The 24,481-nt window shown below is 60.5% G+C and overlaps 2 protein-coding genes across 14 annotated transcripts in view; one reads left to right on the top strand and one right to left on the bottom strand.

Annotated features, from left to right (window-relative positions):
- Adamts13 (ADAM metallopeptidase with thrombospondin type 1 motif 13) overlaps positions 1-20,071 on the top strand; it is a 57,904-nt gene extending 37,833 nt beyond the window's left edge. For all 11 annotated transcript variants that reach the window (XM_048813387.1, XM_048813389.1, XM_015505713.2 and 8 more), the window contains 3 exons: positions 3,982-3,992; positions 12,238-12,245; positions 20,003-20,071. In XM_048813387.1, coding sequence (XP_048669344.1) covers positions 3,982-3,992; positions 12,238-12,245; positions 20,003-20,056 — 73 coding nt within the window. In that variant the 3' untranslated portion in view covers positions 20,057-20,071. The remainder of the gene's footprint in view (positions 1-3,981; positions 3,993-12,237; positions 12,246-20,002) is intronic.
- Positions 4,262-11,204, bottom strand: Slc2a6 (solute carrier family 2 member 6). Of its 3 annotated transcripts, XM_015505718.2 has the most exons (10): positions 10,690-11,193; positions 10,053-10,215; positions 8,759-8,965; positions 8,071-8,170; positions 7,341-7,552; positions 6,980-7,132; positions 6,242-6,350; positions 5,728-5,913; positions 5,418-5,563; positions 4,262-4,881 (listed from the first exon to the last, which is right to left on the bottom strand). In XM_015505718.2, the coding sequence occupies exons 1-10, from the start codon at positions 10,779-10,781 to the stop codon at positions 4,729-4,731; spliced, it is 1,521 nt and encodes a 506-aa protein (XP_015361204.1). In that variant the 5' UTR covers positions 10,782-11,193; the 3' UTR covers positions 4,262-4,728. The 3 variants fall into 3 exon arrangements, with proteins under 3 accessions (XP_015361204.1, XP_048669359.1, XP_048669360.1); XM_048813402.1 differs by lacking the exon at positions 6,980-7,132 and having other exon boundaries at positions 10,690-11,204; XM_048813403.1 differs by lacking the exon at positions 10,053-10,215.
- Positions 20,072-24,481: the final 4,410 nt, after the last annotated feature.

Raw genomic sequence — 24,481 nt, 5'->3', positions numbered from 1 at the left:
GGGCCTTTTTTTTTTTTTTTTTTTTGAGACAGGGTCTCACTAGGTTATTAACAGCTTTGCTAGGTGGCTGAGGCTGGCCTCAAACCTGCAATCCTCCTGCCTTAGCCTCCTGAGCCATTGGGGTTACATGCGTGCACCACTGTGCCCAGCTGCATTTTCTTATTTGAGGACTTTCTGGTTACTTCACAGCCTGTTAGTGAATCACTTAGCAGGTTATGTGTGTTTCTTTATTAAAGATCCCATACCTCCTTACATTTCCTGCACATATTTTCTGGCCTGTTGTTTGCCTTGAGTTTTATTTTGAAGGTCTCCCCTGGGCTGTCCCTTCCTGTGGTTTCCGTTGCTACTTTATTGCAGAGGTGCCTGGACTTACGATGGGGTCTTGGCCCACACATCCACTGCACGTCAGGTGTGCATGCACTGTTCTGCACCCAGGTGCCACCACTCAGCCCAGTGACGTCATGTGTGTGCAGAGCCTTGTGGCCATCCATGTGAACATTATGAGATGATGCCCTGACATGTGTCCAGAGCCTAGGAAGGATCAAAACCCAGATTCTAAGCACAGTTTCCACTGAGCCTGCAACCCTTTTGCACCATCGTAAAATTTAAAAAAAAAAAAAAACACCCTAAGTTGAACCATCGCAAGCCAAGGTCAGACAGTCTGTAACTTTAAATGTGCAGCTACAGTAACATCTAGAATGGAAACTCAGGTGGCATGCAGCTGGTGGAGTCTGATCTCCTCTCAGGAAGGTGGGACAGCTATTTTCCTGGCTGACCCAGGAGTCACTGCTGCTCTGGTGGCCAGGATCAAGAATCAGCTGCTGGGATTTTAAAGCCAGAGCAGACCACAGGTCAGGTGGCACCCAGCTGGGTGGGAACTGGCCTGGGCTGTGCCTTGCACAGGTCTGCACTGAGGAGCCTGAGGCCAGGGTCTGAGGTGGGGACCCTACCTGTCAAGCTTCGGCTGGTTTTACTGTCCTAACAACAGTGCTTGCTCAGTGCCTATGGTTTCCAGGCCCCAGGTCAGCTGAGGCCTGACCTTATGTCACAGCAAAGGACTGAGCCTTAGAACTAAGCAACTTGGTCACAGGGATTTTTATGAACAGATTCTCTGGGCACAGCCTCTCTCTATGAACAGGGAGGGCTTTGGACTCTTTGTAGGTCACAGACCTTACTGAGAATCTGATGAGAGCTTTGGCTCCTCACCCCAGTAAGGCACAGGTGTTGGCAGCCTGTTGGGGCTACCCCATGGCTTCAGAAGCCCCACCTGAATGTGTGTCCCTGTTGGTTTCTGAGGATCCTTCTCCCCATCCCCCCACCAGAAGTCTGGAGGGATGGTGGTGGCACAGAGTGGCAGTGCCCCTTGACCTCTGTCTCTTCCCTAGGATGGCCGTCGTCCCCATCATCATGAGCCTGAGCCTGACCACACTGCTGGGCAATGCCATCGCCTTTGCCACAGGGGTGCTGTATGGACTCTCTGCCTTGGGCAAAAAGTGCGTCTGGGTGGGCCTCCTGCCTCCTGCTGTCCAGGGGGGAGGGCTGAGGGTGGACTCTGTTGTTCAGCTCTGGGAGTTGAGGCAAAGGGGTTGCCAGTGGCTCATCAGTTCTCTAGGGAATGCAGGCGAGACCACTGGGTGGCCTTTGGGTGGCCCGTGTCACTCTGCTTGGCCTCTGTCCATCCAGAGTGTATAGACCCCTCATATCCCGTTGCCACCCTCCCCCTGCAGAGCCCAGACTGAATAGATTTTCTCAACTCAACATCCAGGTAGCCTGTGCCAGTTTCAGAAGTGACCAGCCCTTTGTCCCCTAGCAGTAGCCTCTGTCTGGGGAACCAGAGGCCCAGTAGGCTCTGCCTGCAGTCATGCCTGGATTGGGTGGTAGCCAGGAGGGCTGGGCCTGAGGCTGGGCCCTGCAGGACACCCCCGCTCTCTCCCCAGGGGTGATGCCATCTCCTATGCCCGGATCCAGCAGCAGAGGCAGCAGGCAGACGAAGAGAAGCTGGCAGAGACCCTGGAGGGGGAGCTGTGACGAGTCCACAGTGGGGTCCATGAGCTTCTATGGAGGAGGCAGAGCACCAGCCCTATGGGACAGCCTGGGAGAGGACCCCCCGCTGCCTGACCCTCTTCTGCCAGCCTGTTCTCCAAGCCTGGAGCCCTGACTTGGCTGGTGCTCAGGGCCTGGGCTGTATGGCCCATCTCAGTGCAGTGGGGGTGGCCACCTGGCCTGATCCTGCCAGCCTGGCTTAGTGGACTGGGCTTCTGGTGGGTCTGCAGGCCTCACGTGATAGGGTCCACCCCAAGCCTAGGAGCAGCTTCCCCCAGACACACTGGCCCTGGCTGGGAGTTGAGGGGCATGTCACCTGGGCTCTGGACTCCCCAACCAGGTCCCTGAGGCCTGAGCACTGAAGCATAGGGAAAGTCTCCCAGCTCTCCTGGCAGGTGGAGTTCCAATCCTGCCCAATTTCCCTGTCCTCAGGGCAGAGGTTGGGGAGAACAGTGTCTCCAAGCTGACTGCTGCTGCCCAGGGACATGGCCAGTCCTCTGGGAGGGAGCCCATAGTGCTCCCAAGATGCACCCCTGCCCCCACAGCAGGCCTGGCAGTGGCTGGCTGGTCAGGTGGACCCACTCCCAGTCCCTGGCATGTTGGACAGGCTCCTCCAGGTACCCTAGCTGCTCTGCCTTCTCAGCTGACCCAGGCTGCTGGCTTCTGCCTCTCACTCCACCTCAGGCCCTGGTGCTAAGGGGGTGGGGAGGGGTGCTTATAGGGTCCCACCCACTCCTCTGCTGTGGTCCTATTGGTGGTAGCAGCTGCAGCAGCCTGTAGTAGGGACTGAGCTTGGTCCACCTCAGGTATGCTTGCCAGCCTGCCCCTGGGGAGCTTCCTGCCTTTGCAGAGCTGGGCAGAAGCCAGAGCCCATCTCCCCCACAGAGCTGTATCCCCTGTCCCAGTGCCAGGCCACCAGGCACAAGCCCCTATGCAGGCGCATGGGGAAGCAGGGACCCCTCCTGGATGTATCCGTTCATGGCCCTCATCCTCCTGCCACACTGCTGACTCTTCCTCCTGCCCTGTGGCCTTGACCCTGGTTTGATTAGCAGATTGGCTCTTGGCCACTAAGCATATGTCTGACAAGGTCTGGCCACGCCTGGGCAGAATAGGCTGCTGTGGAAAACGCTGCTTCTGGGCCCAGCTCCCTGTCTCCCTCCCTCCCAAACCCCCAGGTGGGCCTGCAGTGGACCCCCAGAACTCAGGGACTGGCTCTTGCTCCCAGGAAAGCAGCCCCAGGTCTGTTTCCCAGGGGGAACATGCAGGCCTGCAGAGTTTGGGGCTGGGAGCAGGGCCTCTGCCCAGCACTGCCCCAGGACACGTCAGTGGGGTCTGGAGTGGGCCTTGGCCCTCCAGGATCCTGGCCAGGCTCAGTCCTAGGTTGGTGGGACACGTGCCTTCAGGGTTCCTTAAGGGCTACCATCCTCAGGCCCATGCTGGGCTCAAAGGGCTATGCGTGTGTGTGCAGTGGTAAGACCCGTCTACCTCCCGGGAGGAGCAGCCCTGTCTGCCCCCCTGCTCACTTGTCTGGGTGTGGGGCTTGAGTCACTCCTGCCAGGCCCCAACCCTTTCAGAGGGACCTTGCTGCAGGTGCAGGGAGAGGAGGTACTGGCTGTGCTATTAAGGAAGGTGACATCCACCTTGAGGGGAAACCCATTGCTGGGCTGGGCAGGCCACAGGGTGGGTCGGAGGCAGGAGGGCCTTGGTCACAGGCCAGAGTGGGGTGTTGCTTGCCAGGAGATTCCCAAGTGGCCTGCAGTCAGCTCTGGAGGCCCGCATTGGGGGCGGGGGACATCACTGGGACTCCAGCCCCACACCTCCTCTGTGCCCGTTCCTGGTGGGCTCCTCCACGCAGCTGCATTTTGAGCAGTAAAGCAGGGCTGCAGTTCCTCCGCTTGCCCTCTGCTGTTACCTTCTGTCTCTGGCGTCTGTCAGCAGTAGGGATACCCGTGTCCATGACGGCGGAGCAGGAGCTGCTGGCCCAGGAGTAACTGAAGGCCCTGTCAGCCTGCTTAGACGGGGAAAGGGGCTCCAAGGTGACACACCACACTGCCCCTCCTGCCTCTCTGCTGCACTGAGCTCAAGTCCAGAGTGACCATGAATTTAGGGCCCTACTGGGCCAGCAGGCTCTGAAGCCGTGGCCGGTGTCTGGTCTGGCCTGCCTGCAGAGGTGGGGAGCCTCCTCCAGCTAAAGACCCCACTCCTTCCTCCATAGGGCTGCAGGCCCAACTTATTTATTTTTGTAAATAGGGTGAACACAGTTTGCAGATGGTTGCCCCTAACCCTGAGGTGGGGCTGATGTGGAGCAAGTGGCTGTCCTGTGCCCTGGCCTCTGGAAGTAGGGCATGTGTTGCTGCATGATGTCCACAGACCCTCCTGTCCACAGCAAGACGCCTGGAGGAGGCTAAGTGACGATGTTCCTGTGCTGAGCCAATGCCACCTCCAGTGCTGCTCTGTCCTCCACACGGCCTGGCACACTCCAAGGGCCAGCCTGAGAGCCAGCAGGTCTGTGCCACCTCCTGCAGGCCGCCTGAGCCGGAGCGTGCTGCCTGTCCAGTCAGAAGCAGGTCCTGGTTGGCCCTGTGCTGCGGCTCATAGGAGTGACGGCTGCGCCGCGTCCCGGCTGCAGGGCATGGGTTTGTGGCCACCAAGGAGGCCTGGCCACCTGGCAGGTAGATCCCTGGCCTAGTGCAGGAAGGACCTCCTCCTGCTGAAGAAGGACTCGATCTGCTCCAGGGAGCGGCCCTTGGTCTCAGGCACACAGCAGCCCGTGAACACTAGGCTCACCAGGCAGATGGCCGCGAAGAAGAAGAAGGGCACCTGGAGGCTGAAGGCTTTCTGAGGGGGGGAGCAGAAGGTGGGTCACACAGGAGACCTGTGGGGCCTCTCCCAGGACCTGCCTCCCTGGGGGTCCCCTTGGGGCTGGTCTAGGTGTTCCTGGAGGCTCCGCTCTGCACCCTCTAGCAGCAGTGTGCACCCAGCTCTGTGCTCCGCCCTGGCCCAGGCCGCTCCAGTCAGCTGCTCATGGGATTTTGTAGCAGGGCTGGTTCTGGTGCCACCAGGGCCTGCTGGCTGCAGCAGGAGGTGGGCTGGTGAGTGGGCAGCGCCTGGGATGGCAAGCCTGAGTGTGGATGTTGCGCTCTCGGCTTTTGGCAGAGCTCCGGGCTGTGTCCTGGCCTGGAGGGGACCTGACTTCTCAGGACAGTTCCCCAACTCATTCTCGTATCTTAAAACGCAGGGGCCTTGGTGTGCTGCGCCCTGACCATCCTCAGCCTTCTAGTAAGGGGCACGTGCTCTTCTCCCTTGAACACTGTGGGGTTGGGTCACTTCGCAGAAGGCCTGGCACCACACAGGGGCCCATGACAAACACTTACCACCACCAGCAGGAAGGACTTGGTGAGGACGAAGGCGGTGAGCCAGCTGACCAGCACACAGAGCCCTGAGGCTACGCCACGGGCACGCAAGGGCAGGATCTCTGACATGAGCAGCCAAGTGATGGGCCCCCAGCCCATGGCATAGCCTGCCAGGAGAGGGGAGAGTGGCGGGGAGGCACACCGGGTCTGTCCCCACCTCTCCAGCCTCCCCCCTCAGCAGACAAACAGGACAGCAGTACGGCCCCTGCCTCACCCGTGAGACAGCCCCTCACCCAGGCCATCACCCCACCCCCAGGAACCCCAGTCCTACCCATGATGAAGAACATGGTGGCCAGGAGGGGCACCAGAGTGAGGTAGCTGGTGGGTGTGGCCGGGGGCTGCTCTGTGCCCGCCAAGGACAGGGTCTCGAGGCTCACAGTGCTGTTGGGGGCCAGAGGCCTTGGACCAAATTGGACATACAGCCCCAGCGTCAGGTTGGCAGCAAACATGATGGTTGCTGTGGACACAGGTGGCCCTCGGGGGCCAGGACCCTCTGAGCCATGGCTCTCCTGGGGGAGCTGTCATGCTCTGTGGCACCCTGAGCCGGGCAGCATGGCTGGCTTGGGACAGGCCTCCCACAGGGTAGCACACACACTGCCAGCCCTGGTCTGGGCTCCCCTCACCCCCGGTGCGTTGCTCACCCGAGCTCCAGCAGGCTTTCCGGAGCAGCTGGCTGGTGCCAGGTGCTGGGGAGGCCCCAGGTGGCTGTGCCCTAGCTCTGGCACAAGTGGCAATGGGTAGAGACGCTGTGGGTGGGAGGGGAGGAGTGGGGCAGAGAGCCTCACCTGACACGAAGAGCAGGACCTTGCGGCCAGCCAGGTCCATGGTGAAGGCTGCGATCAGCACGGACAGAAGCCTCACGGCTCCCACAATGGCTGCATCATCTTTGGGGGGCTGTGGGGAGGAGACCCCTGAGGCTGAGAGGACTGGCCTGCTGCTCCTGTCCCTGCTTCTCATCCCACCTGATTGCCTAAGGCCCTGCAGGGTGCTGAGACCCAAGGCCACAGTCACAGCTACCCTGGAGTGCCGAGTGCCTGCTGTGTGCCAGGCGCTTCCTCTGCACACCACCCTGGGGTTCCCAGCAGGGCACATCTGCCATGCTCACCACTGAGCCCACTGCCCCAGGAAACCTGCTGTTCTCAAATCCTCTCCACTGCGTCTGGACAGGGGTCTTGGCAGCCTTGCTGCTATCTCCCTCCCACAGGGGCAGCTGGCATCCCAGGAAAGTGGCAGCCTCCCTGAGGAGCCAGCAGGGCTCTGAGCAGAATCCTGGTATGGGGGTGGTGGTGCTGCGTTTCTATTAAATCAGTTTCCTCCATCATCTTGCATAATTTATTTAAAACCATTTAAACTTTACTTAAAAACAAATTCTGAGAGCAGGTGCGTGGCCCAGAGACAGGAAGAACCCTTTGGCCTCCACACATGAGGGTGTGCATGCCCGAACTCTGGCACAGCAGGGCCTGGGGCTGGGGATTGGGGCTGAGCCGGTCCGCCAGCCCACCTGGACTCAGGCAGGCGCTCACCAGCAGCACGGCTGTGCTGTCGAAGATGGGCTGCAGGTAGACCAGTATGGGCGTGATGCCTGTCAGCTGCTGCAGGAAACGCATGAGCAGGGCAATGAGCACCGGCCGGTATATGTGGGGGTCCCGGGCCTCCGCCCACGACACTCGGCTGCTCTGGAACACAAGGCCGTTGCTGAGGGAGCTGCACTGGCCACTCTTGGGGCTGGGGAGACCCCGCTGATGGAGACAGCCCCAGCTCTGGGTCAGCTGTAACCACCTTATTCCAAGAAAAGCAACCTGGGAGAGGCCTAGTAACTAGTTCAGGCCACATGGAACCACAGGTGCCTGGGGTGGGTCCACCAGACCCAGCCCCCAAACACACCTGTCTCCGGACATTGTCCTGGATCTGCTCGAACTCCCAGTGGACGTCTGCATCTGCTGGGCGCAGCCAGGTCAGTGCCTGCAGTGCCTCCTCGTCCCTGCCGCGGGAGAGCAGGAACCGCGGCGAGTTGGGCATGAAGCTGAGCAGCAGGACCATGACGAGCACAGGCCCCTCCCCGGCCACGGCCAGCCAACGCCAGGGCAGCAGGAGGCCTGGAGGAGGGGAGCGTGGCAGACACACACAGCCCCTGCACTGCAGTCTCTGGACAGCCTCATCTGCCCTGTGAGCCGAGTCCTTCCCTGAATGCCCTGGTCTGTGATGGAGGCAGGGAGGAGCTGTGGGGAGTGCCTGGCCCCTGGCATGTAGCAAGAGGTCCTGGGAGGGTCTGAAGGGCCAGAGGAGGGGAGGGACAGGGTGGGCAGGCCAGGCCCAGGCCTCCACACCACCTGCCCAGGCTGCTGCGCGAGGCTCTCCCCTACACTGGTCCACCTTAGCTGTTCATGACTGAGGCCTCCTACTGCTCGAAGGTGACCCAGACTGCTGGTCCAGATGCCCTCACTGCCCAGCCAGGAACTGGGCCTCATGAATATGGGGACAGGGTGGGGTGGTGGCCCACTGGCGCAGGGGACCAGGTCTCTTTCCTCTAAGCCCTGGGTTCCTTCTGGGCATGTCCTTTCCCTTTCCAAAGTCTGCAGTGCTCCCCTGAGTCTGCAAGGTGCAGGATACTTGCCAAGGGCGTAGAGAGACAGCGATCCGAACACTGCCATGAGCTGCGGCGTGGCCCCCAGGGCCCCACGGACACCAGCAGGGGCGATCTCAGATACGTACACCTGCAAGACACTCATCTGGCCAGGCTCTGGAGAGCACGCTCACAGGGCAAGTGCCCCTGTGAGCCTTGGGAGGTGAGGTTGCTGGGGTGACCCGCTACTGCTGCATACTCTCAAGCCTCAGCTTCCTGACTGCAAGGCAGTGGGATGACTCAGCTCTGAGTGGGGATGGAGGCTGGGCAGTCATGGGTCTGGGGGGCACCCAGACCTAGGGGCTGAGCAGGTGTGTCTTCCTCAGTGACCTTCGTCCCCACCCTGACCTCATCAGGGTGCTGACTGGGTATGGGTAGATGAGATGACGACAAGACGCCAGGGCAGGTATGGGGCAGGGACTTCCCCATTGCTCAATGTGGGTCTTCTCCAGTTGAGAAATGCATCTGACTGCGGTCAAGAAACAGGGTAGGAAGTAGGGGGAGTCCAGGATGGGGACAGTTTCCTGAAATCAGGGACCTTGGTGGGGGGTGGTGAGCAGAGGCTCCCTGGGCAGCCAGAGGGGACAGCAAGCACATTCTCACTGACCATAGGCCTGAGGCCAGAAGACCTAAGCAAGTAGTGGCCATGCCAAGGCAGCGGGACAGGTCCTGGCCTTACCGGGATGCAGGCCGCCGTGAGTCCCCCAGCAAAGCCAGTGAGCGTCCTCCCCAACAGCAGCATCCAGAGGCCATGGGCACCTGCCATGAGCGCGTACCCCGCCGCAGAGGGGATCGCAGAGAACATGATGCTGAGCTTCCGGCCCAGGAGGTCATTGAGGACCATGGCACTGAGGCCCCCAGCAGCAGCTCCCAGGGTGAACACAGACTGTAGAGAAGGGGCGCAGGCATGTGTGTGGGGCCGGGAGCACCCCCACCCCATCAGAGCCAGGGGCAGCTTCTTCCCCAGGCAACCCCAGGAGCGAGCCCCAGACCCAGGCCCACTATGATGGTAAGCCTCCAGTCTCCGCAAGTGTGCAGGCAGCATGCGCACAACCATTTAAATTTTAGGGGTCTTGCCCTAGGGAGGAGGTGGGGCCACATATCTACAGTGGTTCTCAGTCTAATATTTTAACATAGGGGACTCTGACTTGAAGGTCCCAGGATGTTCCTGGATTCCCTGAAGATGGTGGCTAGGACCCAGCCTCAACACCACTACTCATCAGCAGTGGGGCGTGGGCACCAGGTTTAGCTTGTGCCAGCCTGTTTCTCCAGATGTATTATGTTTTTTGTTTGTTTGTTTTGTTTTGTTTTTGTGGTGCTGGGGATTGAACCCAGGGCCTTGTGCATGTGAGGCAAGCACTCTACCAACTGAGCTATATCCCCAGCCCCTCCAGCTGTATTATGGGAGAACCACAGAACCCACCTCACAGGTCGGCCAAGTGTCCACACAGACCTGGCACAAAGTGCTCAGTAAACACTGGGTCTTTTCCTCTTAGCCACCAAGCTGTGATTGGAATCTGAGGCTATTTAGATTTTAATTCTAGAATCCAGGGTGTCCTCCTCTCCTCTCCGCCCATGGCCTCTGGATGCTGCTGTTGGAGATCTTGATCTTTCCCAGCTGGTGCCTCGTCCCACTGGCACCTGATACCCCTGTCCCCTCCATCCATCCAGAGGGGTGCCTGCTGGGGCAGCCTGACTGCGGGCCTGGGGAACCCTCACCCTCTGGGAGACCTTGGGGGCACCATACCTGTTCTGTCCCAGGTTTTCTCCATTGGCTTTTCACTTCCTGGTTCATTGCTATGATCTGGCCTCCCCCCACCAACCAGCAGCCAGGAGTGTGTGAGGGAGGGGGTGGACTGGGGCCCTGGAGAGGGCCCCAAGGAGGGCTCTTGGGGAATCCCTAGCAGTGGGCAAAGCTCAGAGGGTTCATGCTCCCCTACCCCACTCCTTCCAGCTTCAAGCATGGTCCTTACCCCAAACCAGGATGCCTGAGTTTTGGTCAGATGCAGATCTGGGTCTGAGGAGTGCTCAAGGGCTGGGATGACAGGGGACGTGTAGACCAGGGCATACCCAAAACTGAAATTGCCCAGCACGGCAGCAAAGGTGGCCAAGAACACCCTTTTGTTCTGCAGGGCCCTGGTGGTGGGGGTGGGACAAAAGAATCAGGGTCTGAGTCTCTTTTCCCTGAGCTGCTGACTCTCCTGAGCCCAGTGGCTGCCGGACTGGTCAGGTTGACACCTCCCCAGGGCCTGAGTGCTGCCACCTGGAAATTCCCAGGGCGTCAGCCTGTGGCTGTGGTACTTTTTTCCAGGAGAGGAAGCTTGGGTTTTGCCCCCAGCTCTGCTTCTGAAAGCTTTCTGTGTGGCCTTAGGCAAGTCCCTCACCCTCTCCCTGTCTATGACAGCTGGGCTGTCACTCTTTCGGATGGTCCCTTCCCTAAGGAGGACCAGCTTCTTAAGCAAGGTTAGGTACATGAGGGCAGAAAGGATCCAAATGGTCCTGGTGGCAACTCACCAAAGGTGGGGACCCAGGGTGGAGCCAGCGCCCGCTGGAGCGACCAGAGCCACCTCGCCCAGTCCCCGCCCGTCCCCCACGCCCAGCGACTCTCACCCGACCCGCGCCCTCTCTCCGGGCGACGGGGGCGGCTTCTCGGGGAAGGTGTCATAGTCCAGGCCCTCAGCTCCCAGCAAGGGCTCCTGCATGGCCCGCGCGAGCACGCTCCAGCCAGCGGGACGCGGCCAGGCCAGCGCTGGAACATCCGCGGGGGCCGCAAATCGCGGCCGGCGCGCCCAGGCCCCGCCCCTCAGCCGCGATTGGCTATGGGGCGGCCCTGCAGAGCTGCGCCGGCCAATGGGGCAGCCGCACGCCCGCGGATGGTGGGATGCCGATCCGGCCGGGCGCGGCCGCCGCCCGCGCTAGGTCGCCGCTCTGCAGCGGAAAGCCGCACCCGAGCAGGCGAGGGTGCCCTGGCGGAGCCGTCCCGGGCCCAACCCAGCGGTGCATCGAGTTCTGCAGAGGAGACGGAAACACAGAGAGGCGTAGCCGCTCGCCAAGGTCACACAGCGAACGCTCGTCTCGCTCTGACTGCTCTGCACTCCACCTGCCATACGCGTCGCAGTGTCGCCTCTGTCCCTGGCTTCCTCCCCATTGGGTGACCAAGTGAATCAGGCTGGGCTTCCAGGGCAGCCAGAGGATGCGTGGGGTGAAGGCAGGGGGAAGAGGGACTGGGCGGAGGCAGTTAGGGGAGCGCAGGAAGAGGGGCCTAGCCCGGGGCGGGGAGGGCGCAGCCCTAAGGAGAAGGACCGAGAGCAAGGAAAAGCCATGGAAGAAACAGAAGGGAAATGCGAGTTTCTCTATTTCGAGGAAGAAAGGGAGCCAAGCATAAGTTGGGCTTGTTCCAAATCATCCTAGAAATAATATAAAAGTTAAAAATAAAAACTGAAACGGAAACTTCCTTGGGAGCCTGTTTTCAAAAGATAAAATTGAAAGTAAAGAAAATTGCAATGGTATGTCCAGTTAGTTCCCTTTGGACTTTCTCAGCAGGGGGGCTGAGTCACTTCCCCTCCTGCTGGACGAGTGATCGCGCAGGTTTTAAAACTGATTCTTTGTTGTTGAACAGTTGGGTTCTTTCCAAATTTTAGCTATCAAAATAGTAAAGCTTTTTATTTATCTATTTTTCTTTTTTGAGTTTCAATTCTGGCTGACCCGCACACACCTGTAATCCCCGCAGCTGGGGAGACTGAGGCAGAAGGATCACAAGTTCAAGGCCAGTCTCAGCATGTTAATGAATCCCTAAGGACTTAGCAGGATCCTGTCTCAAAATAATAATTTTTTAAAAAGGTGTGGGGGGTGAGGCACTGGGGATGTGTCTCAGTGGTTAAGCTAACCCAGGTACCTCTGTGCCCCCCCCCAAAAAAAGTTTCAATTCCCTTTTCTTATAATAGAAACACAACTGTAGTGGAACAATAGAGAAAGTAGCCACAGGGAAACCACATCCCTCCCTCCGAGCCCTCCTGCGGGCGGGCACTCTAGGGCACGCTAGTTTCTGCTTCCCAGGTCTCTCCAGTGGCCCTGGGGCTGCACACGGTGGTTATGTCTCCACTTCACAAAAACGGTTTAAGCGTTTTTTCCTCACCTGAAACACAGGCTGTGGCCCAGGCAGCCTGGTGAAGGGTGAGCTCCTGGGGCCTTCTTCAGGGCTACCCCATCTTTCAGAACCAAGAGAGAACAAACCTCAAGGGTGGACTCAGAGAGGGGGCTGGCAAGTGCCCCTGGTCATCCTAGTCAGGAACGAGATTCCAGTAACCTGGGAGGAAGCCCTAGATCACCCCTACAGGACGTCCTTCCCCCTGCATCATGGGTTAGAGTTCCTGCTCTTGAACCTTGTAGAAATGGAATCATTATTTTTTCCTGGCTCTTTTTAATGTATTTTTTAAAAATCAACTTTATCGAGGTGGGATTCACAGAGGACAGAATGAACTCCTCTTGTGTACCTGTGATGGACGTGACGGCCTGTCCCTCCCGATGGGGGCTTTCCCCTCACCCTGGAGCTCTCTGGGCCTCCTGAGGTCCGCCTGCCCTTCTCCTTCCGCAGGAAGCCAGGAAGCGGCTGCTGTCCCCTGTCTTAGCTTAGGTCCTTCTGCCAGGCTTCCTGGGAGGGAGCCCCAGGCAGTGCTCCTTCCTGACTGGCTCTGGTTGGGTGTCCTGGACTCTTCCCTGTTGTGGTCCCCAGGTTTGCTCCTTCCCCTGCTGTGCAGTGTGATGCGGCATGGGGGGACAGCAGTCTGTCCTTCCTACTTTTGATGGACCACTGTGAGGCTGCTGGGGGGCGGCCCTTGGTGCCCGTGAACCTCTCAAGGCTGTTTCTGTTCACGATGAACACTGAGGTGGCATCCTCGTCCTCAAAGGGTAGTTTCCTTCTTCAAGGGTCATTTTTGGGGGCCTTGAAGGCCTATTGATGCCCTCCCCCTGGTGGGCTTGCCACCTCTTTTATTCTGGGTGCTTGGGGACCTGGCCTCTGGGGGAGGGGTTTCTCCCCCTCTCTGCTCCTGCTCAGGGCCAGACACTCAGCCGCCTGGAAGCCCCTCACTGAGCTGAATTGAGAGCCTTCTGTCCTTCCTGAGCCTCTACTCCCCTGTGTGGGGAGCCCCAGTTTAGAGGCTGGCCTGGGAGAGGGCCCCTTTCTCTGCTTTGTGACCTGGGACATCTGCTGCCCCCCTGCCTTGGACACACCACAGTGAGGTGGAGGTGCAGCTCCTGGCCGGGTCCCCCATTTCCTGCAGCTCAGCCCCAGGAGGTGGGTTCTATCCAGGAAAGAAGGGTGCTGCCTGCCAAGGCATGTGCCTGGGGAGTGTGGCAGTGGGGGGGCCCTCCAGAGCGTGGAACTTCTAGGTTTATGAACATACCTGGGTCAACGGAGGGGCCTGGGGTCCAGCCTGAGGGCCCGGTCCTGGGGCAGAGGCCATCCCTGACCATGACCCAGTTTGAACTCTGTCCCTGTCCAGAGAAGGGTCCTGCCACTTTGGTGGTCTTGGGCTGTCACTATGGCCTCTGCCCACCTCCGGGGCTTCTGAGGGGCCTCCTCTCTGGCCGAGCTATAACCTGGTGGCCACCTGGGGCGCTGTGCTGTCAGAGGGCACTGGTTGCAGGCAGCTCTCTCTCAGGCTCTACAAAGGTCCCCTCATACCAGTCTGACAGCCTCTACGTGCTGGGCACTGGCCCAGCTGCATTCCAGGACCCTGGAGCTGGGGCCACACTCTGGAGGAGGCCATGGGCTGGGCCTGACCTTCTACTCCATTGTCTCTGGGGACGGTAAGGAGGTGGGAGCGAAGTGTGGGGGGGTCTCAGCTGGTCCTTGCCATCTCCCTGTGGCCTTCATCCCCACCTTACAGAGCAGAGCAGAGCCTCAGGTCTCACTGTCCTGGGCCACCTGTGGGAACCTTAGGGCCCTTGCTCTGGCCCATGCTCTCCAGCAGGGCTCCCTGAGATAGTGGGACAGGAGGGGAGGCCGAGGCTGGGCCAAGGGGCTCATCCAGAGGAGGACCTGCCTCTCCATCCCTCCTTTCCACAGATGGGTCGCCCAGGACCCCCAGGGGAGAAGGTCTCTGGCACCCAGCTGTCAGGGGCCCCCCAGGCCCCCAGAGACGCCCCTGGTGATGCCATGCCTGGTCCTGAGGACTCTGACCTGGTTCCCTCAGTGACCTTGGCGGCGGCTCTCACCCTCTTGTTCCTCCTGCTGTCAGCCTGGCTGGTATGGGGCAGGCCCTGCCGGACCTCCTGCTAACCCGGGTTCCCAGGTGGGTGGCTGCGCGGCCTGCCTTCCCGTCCCAACCAGAGCCAAACCCCACTCAGCCCCTGTCCACTGGTGTCCCTGGTGGGTGCTGCACTCTGATGTTGCAGGATCTTGGCTCCAGAGTCAATCTTGTGGTGGTCCACGAGCTCAGGCCCCGAGCCCTCTGCCAGATCAGGCTCAACTGGCCTCCTTCCCCAGGTTGCTGTGGGGCCTTGACCACGTCCTTGTCTTTGCAAGGCCATTCTGGGTACTGCGGATAAAACCAAGTGACCCCCAGCCCTTTGTGAAATCAGCCAGTGAACGGGGACATGGAGGTTCCCATTCAGGCTGTGTGCCAGTGGGCAGGTCCCTTCTCCCTCTGGGGCTGGTTTTCCCAGTCTTCAGGTGAGATAGCAATATCCACTTCTGGGCACTAGGGAGGGCCTGGCACTAAGGAGGGCCTTCCTTGGTCTGCTCTGCTTCGGGGGCTCCCCTACCGCAGAGAACCAGAGAGCCCTTGGAGGAAGCTGGAGGCCAAGGTGGGCAGAGGGAGGATGTGTTGGTCTTGGCCGCCACCTGGTGGCTTAAAGGTAGAATTGCACCGTCTGTTTGATGGCCCTTTGGAGTGGCTGGGGTCAGGGAGTGTGTCTGAAGTCATTTTCTTTCTTTCTTTCTTTCTTTCTTTTTTTCTTTCTTTCTTTCTTTCCTTCCTTCCTTCCTTCCTTCTTTCTTTTCTTTCTTTCATTCTCCCCCCCCCTCCTCCTTTTCCTTTTGGTACCAGGGATCAAACTCAGGGGCACTTGACCACTGAGCCACATCCCCAGCCCTGTTTTGTATTTCATTTAGAGACAAGGTCTTGCTGAGTTGTTTAGCGCCTCGCCATTGCTGAGGCTGTCTTTGAACTCACGATCCTCCTCCCTCACCTCCCTAGCTGCTGGGATTACGGGCGTGCACCACTGCACCTGGCCATTTTTATATTTTAATGTGGAAAAATTTGAGGCCGTAGATAAGCACAAGCCCATTGCGTAGCGAGAACTATTTTTTAATTTTTTTTTTTTTTTAGTTTTCGGCGGACACAACATCTTTGTTTGTATGTGGTGCTGAGGATCGAACCTGGGTCACAGGCATGCCAGGCGAGCGCGCTACCGCTTGAGCCACATCCCCAGCCCTCGAGAACTGTTCTTCACATCTGCTGATGACCTCTTGCCCCGTCTGTGTACCCATAGCTTCCCTAATAAACTTATGGGGAAGAAGCAACTACCTGTCAACAAGCCCGTTCTCTGACTGCATCCACCCAGGCATGGGACACTGTGTGCTGGACCCCAAGGCTCCAAGACTGTCTCTCATGGAGCAAACCCCTCTCAAGAGCCCTACTATGTGCCCAACTGACCCTGCAGGAAACAGGGGGCCCTGACGCTGGAGGAGCTCGGGTCTAACTGTGGAACAAGGTGTGGGCTGGCCACAGTGTGTGGAGGCTGGACAGGTAAGCCAGGGCTGTAGTGGCTGGTGGTCAGAGAGGGGCAGGTGGCTCTAGGTGGAGGGGCATGGGTAGGCCCAGGGGTACCCAGAGAGGCTGGCCCAGGCAGAGGAGCAGACAGTGGGAGCCTGTCCTCCAGCTGCTGGCTTTCCCTTGGGGAGCTGAGGGTCTCTGGAGCCCCCAGGAGCACAGGGAGAGGGGAGCGCCGCAGTGACACATGGGCTCCAGCTGCCCAGGCTGCCCTTTGCCCATCCCAGGGTCCTGGTGGAGGGGGCTGTTCCCTCCCCTTCCAGTTTTGGAAGCCAAAGCACATACCTGTGTGACAGACAGGCTGGGGACTGGGTCCTCTGTCCTGTGTCCAGACAGCCTTTAGTTGAGCACCTGGCCCTGCCTGCTCTGGAGGCTGGCAAGTGGGCGGCATTGCGGGAGGTCTCAGAGGCTTGCCCGGAGAAGCGGGGGATACAGGTGGAGCCTTGAGGTTTGGGGAATCCCCTTAAATGGTGGGAAAGGGCACTTCAAGTGGGGACACTGCAGGAGCAAAGGCCCAGGGGCCACCACGGTTTCCTGACAGTTCTCGGTAGGATGAGCCTGAGCTCCTGCCTGCTGTGGAGGAGCTCACTGGAACAGGGTCCTGGGTAACCTGGGGCTGGCCCCATGTGTCCCTGCCTTTGCTGTGGCAGCCCCAGGGATGGGAAGTCACAGAGCCTTGGCTCTGTGTGACCCTGAGTGGCTCAGCCTGGGGTAGGAAGGTGAGTTGGCCCCCACCATCTCTGCCTGCTGCTCCCTTGGAGGAGAGGACACGGGTCTCCCTGCTCCCTGGGCCTTCCCACTCCTGCCCTGCTTGCTGCACCTTGTTAGGTGGTGGCCTTGGTGACGCACAGCATGGCCTGTGAGAGTCTGACAGGTGGGCTGGGGCCCGTGGGGATCTGAGCCCGGTGTCCTCCTTTGCCCCCTCTCAGAGGTGGCCAGAGGCAGAGCTGAACCCTCAGGCTCCTTCCCCTCCAGCTCCGAGACCACGAGTGTGAACTGCAGGTGTGTTGCTGTGGGTGGTGCTGTTCTATGAAGGCTGGCTGAGCCGTGGTTTCCTGCCCCTCTCCCGACTCTGTTGCCACCTCTCCAGGGGCTGCTGGGCAGATGCCTGAGTTAGGGAAAGGTGTGCCCTTGGTGGGCTGGAAGTTTCCTGGGCGCGGGATGGGCCTGGGGATGCCTGGAGCTGTTGGCAAGGAGCGCTGGGATCGGCTGCCCTCCAGGACATGTGTGCGAGGGCGCGATCCTGCGTCTGTGTATGTGTGTGGGTGCGTGCGTGCGCGTGTGTCTGTGTGAGCGTGTGGGTGAGCATTTAACCCCGTGGTGCCCCAGGAGCTGGCAGGCAGTGACGCTGGCACCCTTTCTGCTGTGGTTGGCAGAGGATGAGGCAAGCTTCCCCTTCAGGGAGGAGGCTGCTGTGTGGTTAGGAGAGTGGCTGGGCAGACTTCTGTCCCCCTCCAGTGGCCACACAGGAGCCGGGTCTCTGACCTCTCGGGTGAGGCTGTGGGGGCTGCTTTCTGGGCTGCGGCCTCACACTTTCCTAGTGGCTGCAGGACGCCCACCTCCTGCTCGCCCAGGGAGGGCGGGGCCTGGAGACTGCAAGGGGCACACGGGGCCTTGGAGCTGGGCACCCTCTAGGGAATCACCCTCAGAGGCCAGCGGTCCAGCTGCCACTGCATGGCTGACTCAGAGGAGCACACGGCGGGGAGGCAGGCTGCCGGGGGTGGGAGAACGGCGGGCTCCTTGACCCGGGAAGCCCGAGGTTGGGCACCAGTCTGAGCAAGTGCAGCCTGGAGCCAGCACCCGTGGGTCCTCACAGCCTCACTCCCTCGCAGGTGAGAATGGAGAACAGCCCTGAGTGTGCAGGTCACAGGGCCATGGGGAGATGGGACTGAGCGAAGCCAGGGGACCCTCCACCACAGGGACAGCAGATGGGCAGGTGCACAGGTGTGTGGAGGGCCATCCTTCTTCACAGGAGCGATGAGGGGAGGAGATGCCTGCAGGTGGCCGCTGGTCCTGGGAGCCTGGCCCTGGGGGGACCCTGTTCTCCTTCCAACCTGGCTGCCTGTCCCTGGCAGGATGCTCTATGTGCTTTAGGTGTGTCCTGCTCAGGGCCCCACCCACTCCACCTCCGTCCCTGCCTCAGTGCAGGGCTGGCCAGGCCTCAGGGAGCTGAGGAGCCTGGTGGACACCTCCCCATCCCCCACAACCCCAGCCAACACTCTCTCCCGGGACGCCGCCAACTATCTGTGGCCAGTGAGTAGCGAACAGCTGCTTTTCTTGGTAAAGTATGACATTACGCTTTTCTGGATGGCTGGACGCTTCCTGGCTTGAAGTGTGCTGAGTGACAGACAGTCTTGCTCTGTCCGCCGTCCTCCCTTCCCCACGTCCCTGTCTCCCAGCTTCTCTGGCTGGCTGGCGGCGAGGTCAGGCCCAGACCACTTTGGCCCCGTGTTCAGACAGAGCCCAGATGGAGCCCCTCAGACCGCAGGTGGCCTGGGACACTTCCCCTGGGTTATTTTTGGCCCTTTAGCTGGCCTGTGGACTCCTTGCCAAAAGCAATCACTGAATTCTCATCTTGTTTTGCTGAGGATTTGGAGTATGTCAGAAATGTTCTGCTGGGAGACCTGGGGGCACTGCAGGGCCAGGGCAGTGGGAGCTTGGCCAGCTGGGCTGGTGTCCTGGGGTGAGCCTCTGGGGTTACTGGGAGGGGACAGGGTCTGGCAGTAGCCACCACTGAACCCAGCCACCTCATCCTGTAATGGCACAGGGGCATTGTCTCCCATTTTACGGGACAGGGACTGAGGCACAGAGATGCCCGTCCCACTCCTGGGGAGGAGCCGAGTGTGCTGCCCCAGGCTCCTGAATGTGCTGCGGCAGCTCCTTCTGCACGAAGGAGGATTGACCCTGATCTGAGTGGGCAGTCTGGGGCCCGGGGCTGCCTCAGGACCCTTGGGGGTCTGTCCCTGGGCCTCTCCTCTCTCCTCTGGGCCTTCCCAGGAGAACTGGGAGGTGCACCCGATCTGGTTGTATCCTTTTCCTGTCTACCCTGCTGGCTTTAAGGCCTCTGCTCGCCTCACTGAAAATGGCCCAGGTGTGGCCAGGTGGGCTTCAGGTGGTGGGGGACAGCAGTCCTGGCTGGCGTGGGGCGTGGGGGCTGCCCTGGGGGCTCCCATCCTGAGCACTTGGTGGGCTGTGCCCCTGATCCCCCTACCCCAGCCGCCTGGAGTCAGGCCCCACCCCAGAGCAGCGAACCTTAACCCCGACATGAGGCTGGTGACTTGTCTGCAGCTCTGTGGGGAGTGGGAAGGGTGGCCCTGGAGTCTGCACCTGGCACCTGGAGCACGAGGGCCTGCGGGGCCTTGGTGGCTTGAGTGTGGCACACTGTGGGCTCTCCTCTTCTTGCCGGGCAGAGGCCTCCTCGTTTCCCTCCTGGGAGGCGGGGCCTTGCGCTGTCTCCAAAGCACTGGTTGCTCCCTAGAGCCCACAGACTCTGACCTCTGGGGACACGCTGGCCCCAAGGTGTGGGCACAGTTCCAGTGCTGGGCTCACACTGAGCAGGTGGGGCTCTTCGGAGGGGCTTTAGAAAAGGGACAAAGGATTCTTTCCTCCTGAGCTCCTTCTAGGGTCTGCCTCCCTTACCCCTTGGAAGTGACCACTGGCCACAACAGAGGGCAGCAGGAATGAGGTCAGGCCACAGGCCTGAGCCAACTGTCCTGACGGGAGCAAGTTCCTGATTCTGGTCCAGGAGGGGATGGGGCCAGGGCAGGCTGCTGCTTGCGGTGGAGAAGCATGTAGATGGGACCTCAGTGCCCATCACAGGGACTTTCCAAGGGGGGATGGGGTGGACTCTCAGGGGTTGGAGCTGGGACAAGGGGTGAGCGCCCATGTCTGGACTTTAACTGTCCATACACCCTGGATGGCCCACCCAGGGCGGGGCTGTTGCCCACAGAGCTGGTGCCTGTCACTGACCCCGCCAGCATCTTCGGTGTCTCGGGGGACACCCACTCCAGGGTGCATGGAAGGGTGCATGTGGGTGTGTGGCCCTGCTTCCCTTGCCACCTGACAGGGACAGCCCACACTGTCCACTCATCGGTTGAGTGCTTTTGAGGGCACTATCTTGAGAAGACTCCAGGCGTGGTGGGGAGAGGACCACAGAGCCACGGGCAGGCAGAGCAGGGAAGGCTGGTGCAGGCGGCTGAGGCTCAGGGGAGCTGAGGTCAGCCAGGAGTGCGCTGCCAAGCGAGGGGGAGGCGATACCTGAGCCCGGAGCAAAGGCCACTGGGTGACAGGCGTGGCTGCCCCAGACCCCTGCCGGGGTGGCAGGTTGGTGCTGGTTGTGGGGAAAGGACTGCAGGTGGCAGGTGAGGCTGGGGGGGCAGGCGGGAGGGCAGGGCGGCCCAGCCTTGGACACTCAGTGCCCTCCGGGGCACGGACACCACATGGAGGTGCCCTGTGGGTGTTTGCCTATGTGCCGCACAGCCAAGGTCTGCCTTCCAATTGGTCCCGTCACCTGGACAGCCATGTGTTTGTGATCACATCGCAGTCCCAGGGGAAGAAGTGGGTGGGGTGCCCGCCCGTCCCCCATCCCCCGGCTTTGAAGACTTTGTTCTGAAGAATGTGGAGCATCTGTCTGAGGAGCTTGGCCCACATCTATCCTGGGACCCCAGGGCCTGGGGAGACGCTGCGGCTGCCTGTCCTGCAGCCAGCTCCTGTGCCGGGGCCTCCGCGCTGGCGCACCCCCCGCACCCCCGTCAGGAAATCCGCTGGCTCCTCTTTGCAGATAAGGAGCAGGAATTGCATTCTCAGGCCTGGAGGATGGACACTGGGCTTCCGCTGTCCTTAAAGGGACTGGCCGGCAGGCCCGGATGCAGGGAGGACTTGGACATTCCAGGGATGGCGTGGGGAGTCAGGGGTGCCTCCTCTGTCCAGGCAGAGGCCTCACGGTGGTGGGGTCAGAGAGGGCTGCTGGAGGGATGTGGGGTCTGTCCCTGCGCTGGACACTGCCCAGCTGCAGATCACCAGGCCAGCAGCCTCCACCACAGCTGCCGGTCTTCTCCTTCTAGCCCCTGGCCACGGGCTCTTGGGCCCTGCGTGAGTGGTGGCCATGAGAACACACCACCCAGTGGAAGAGACTGGGGGCACCATCAGGCAGAGTGGTCTCCTGCTCTTATGGTGGTGGCCTGAGGCCCCTCTGGGCTGTGGGACTGTTGTGAGTCCAGAGAAGTCCTGTGACTGCCACCTCGTCTGCTGGACAGGCCTGGCTGGATGAGGGGCTCCAGAGTGCCGTGGCCAGTGGACAGGCACATGAGTGCTCACGGAAGTCTCTGCACACGTGTGGCTTCCCCAGAGCGCAGGGCTGTGCTCTGAGCACCGGGGCAGGAGGGGGCCAGGCACCTCAGGGTCCAGCTCTCTACCCCTCCTCCTTTCCCCACAGGAGTCCCGTTTTTCAGAATAAAAGGTGAGTGTCCAGCGGCCTCCGTGCTGTTGTAGAGACAGGGTCCCACCAGGCCCTTCCTCCTGTTGGACAGGCAGCTGGTGTGCCCAGACCAGGCATCCAGGAGGCTGGGGTCTGAGTGGAGCCCTGCACTCCTCTCTGGGGGGTCTCTCAACACTTGCAGCTCCCCAGGCAAGGGCCAGCCTCTGTCCCAGGTGGCCTTGTGGAGTGCTGGTGGCACTGTTTCTGCTGCCAGGGTCCCTGGCTCAAGGACCTAGTGCTTTCTCTCCCAGGTCCCTGGAGCTCTGGTGCTCAGGGTGGTGGGATGACAAGCGTGAGCCACCACACCTGGCCACCACTGAGATCTCCTGTGGTTAGAAACTGCGTGTCTGCAGAAGGCCCAGGACTGTGCTCTCACTGTCAGGGGCCCCATGCTCCCCCGAGCTGGCTGCCTGAAGTGCAGACTGTGACCTGGACCAGCCCTGGCCTCTGGGAGGGAGGCTGCCGCCGACTTGGACTCCCCCACGGGGAGCGGAGCTGCCTGACTCCCGCCAGTCGGGCCGAGCCGCGCCAGGCCTCGGGAAGGCTCCCAGGGCCTGTCTGGCTGACGGGGTGTGCAGCCCCCCCAGGCAGCCCCCTCAGGGAGCTCCTGTCTGAAGAGTGTGAGTGACAAGGACACAGTGAGGCTGCCGGGCAGGTGCTCGTGAGATGTGGCACCACAGAGAGGCAGGGGCTCTGAAGACCCCGTGAGGTCCCCACTGTGCTAACACCCCGGTGCCGGTGTGCATGACGGCGGGGCATCGTGGTCAAGACCTCGGGTGTCCAGCCCTTTCGGGTTGCTCCTGGTGCCCGACTTTCTGCACTGCAGTGGGCGAGGCCCTCCTGCCACCAGGGGTGTCTGCAGGGTTGGACCGTTGCTACGTGGAGTGAATTGGGAACAGCAGCCACACAGAAGTGACCCAGAGACCAGCGTCCGGGGTCCAGGTGATTCTAGTGGTCTTTGTTTATCCGGACGTTTGGATTGTTCTGTGACACGTGTCAGTGACTGGGAACATCCTTGAAAAAGCCAGATGGCTGCTTTGAACCAGCCCAACCTAGACTCGTGGCTGACCTACCCGTTGCTTGTGCAAAATGAAGACGACCTGGAAGCTCCTGACCCACTGCTGACCACAGGGACAAGGAGCAGGGGGGAGACTGAGGCAGTGTGCTGGGTCCTGGCTCCCTGGGGCGTCTTCCAGGTGGGAAGATGCCCCCCCAGGAGTGATGAGCCGAGGGGCCTGTGCAGGGAGGGCTGGCGAGGGGCTCTGGAGAGGCTGAGTGTAAGCCCATAAGACCTCAATGGTGGCCAGGTGTGATAGCTCACACCTGTCATCCCAGCGGCCCGGGAGGCTGAGGCAGGAGGATCACGAGTTCAAAGCCAGCCTCAGCAACAGCGAGGCCCTAAGCACCTCAGTGAGACCCTGTCTCTAAATAAAATACAAAATAGGGCTGGGGTGTGGCTCCGTGGTTGAGTGCCCCTGAGTTCAATCCCCAGTACCCCCCCCCAAAAAAAAAAGATCTCAGTGGTGTACACCTGGACACACGCACACGCGTACCCACACATGCACATGTACACGCAGAGGCATAAACTGCAAGTCCGAGTGGGCTTGAGGCAGAATGGAGGCAGCCGGCCAGCAGGGGAGGCCGCCTGTGTGACAGTGCTGGCAGCTGATGCTGTGCGAAATTTTGGAGCAGGAATTACAAGCCAAGGTGAGTGAGGATGCGGCCGTGTCCTGCGGGGGGCAGGCGAGGGAGGCAGCTTCCCGAGCCGTGCCGGCCGGGAGAAGTCTCAGCTGCCCTGGCGTGTGTGCAGGATCTGGGGACAGCTTGAACCACAGTGTCTCCTGAACAGTCAGTGGGAGCCGTGGCCAGGTTCCTGACACGTCCAGCTACCCACGGCTCTGGGAGACCCAGAACACCAGCCCTGCCGTGCCATGGACAGCACCGGCCCAGGAAGGCCTCCGCCAAGCTCACGCTCCCCTGGCTCGGGGCTGGAGGCACCCTCCCACCCGCAGGCCTGGAGGCTGCCGGGGGACTGCTTCGTTGGGCTGGGACGGGGCCAGCCAAGCCCCAGGACACGCCGTCCCCTCGCCTGGCCGGCTGGAGTGGGGCCCTGCTGGGAATGGTGTCTGACCCTGTGTTCCAGGCAGGGCTGGGGCGGTGTCCTCAGGATGCAGCTGTGCCCAGCTGCTCCCTGGACGACAGGCTGAGGAAAGTCCACTCCTCCCTAGCAGCTCTGCTGACCAAGGGCCGCCCCTCACAGGTGTCAGGGTGCTTTGAGGGACCCATAGTCCTCCGGTAACAGGATGGAGGCCAAGGCCTCTTGGCTTGCAGAGTTTGGGGAAATGCATTCACCTCCCAAAGCCTCCCGGGTACTTAGGGGCTTGGAAGCTTGTCTGCAGCCCGGCTCCATGGGTGTCTCTGCTCAGCCTGCCAAGCCAGGGCCTGTCATCGCCTCTCCATGCCCTCCGGCCTTTCCAGCAGGGAGAAGCCACAGGGACCTTTGCCCTCCCCGAATCCAGAGCTGAGTCCCTGTTGGAGCATTTGCCTTCAAGGAGAGGACGGGAAACAGCCTGTGCTCAAATGTCAGTGGGCCGGCAGACCCCCGGCAGGCAGCAAGCCTTCTCTGTGCCTTGTGTTCCCCTGGGTTAGGGAGCTTGTTCCTGCTGCTACCTCCACAGAGGCGTGGGCTCAGCAGAAGGACCCAGCCATGAGAGTCTGAATGGCCAATGTGGGTACCGGTTCCTCTGACCACAGCCCTGGCTGCCACTTCCCTGTGATGCCTCTGCAAAGGAGGCTCTATACACCTCGACAGGCTCACAAATGCCCTCCACCCTCCCCGTGTCCACTCCCACAGGTTTTCCAGTTCCGAGGGAAGATGTCTGTCTTCATCTTTCCCTGCTGCGTCTCCAGGCCTTGAACAGTGTCTGGCACACAGAAGGAGCTCAGTGAGTAGCTGGTGAAGGAACAGATGGATGAAGGGATTCACTCGTTACCATCCTGTGTTGAGAATCATAGAGGTGGGATCATAGACCTTAGAGTCAGCCGCCTGGTGCCAAGGTTTCAATCTGTCATTTACTGGCTAGGAATGAGTTAGGCATTGTCCCTGTCCTCCGTTTCCTCATCTGTAAAATAAGAGCAGATGAGTGTT

This window comes from Marmota marmota, unplaced genomic scaffold (assembly GCF_001458135.2).
Source record: "Marmota marmota marmota unplaced genomic scaffold, marMar, whole genome shotgun sequence".
NCBI classification, from domain to species: Eukaryota; Metazoa; Chordata; class Mammalia; order Rodentia; family Sciuridae; genus Marmota; species Marmota marmota.
The sequence above is the reverse complement of the archived record's forward strand: the minus strand, read 5'-3'. Positions and strand labels throughout refer to the sequence as shown.

Coding starts and splice junctions, on each gene's coding strand:
- Slc2a6 (XM_015505718.2), bottom strand. CDS start 10,781: ATGCAGGAGCCCTTGCTGGGAGCTGAGGGCCTGGACTATGACACCTTC. Junction 7,553..8,070: donor GCTGTCTCTCTACGCCCTTG/GCAAGTATCCTG, acceptor CCCCTCCTCCAG/GCCTCCTGCTGCCCTGGCGT. Junction 5,564..5,727: donor CACCATGTTCTTCATCATGG/GTAGGACTGGGG, acceptor CTCTCCTGGCAG/GCTATGCCATGGGCTGGGGG.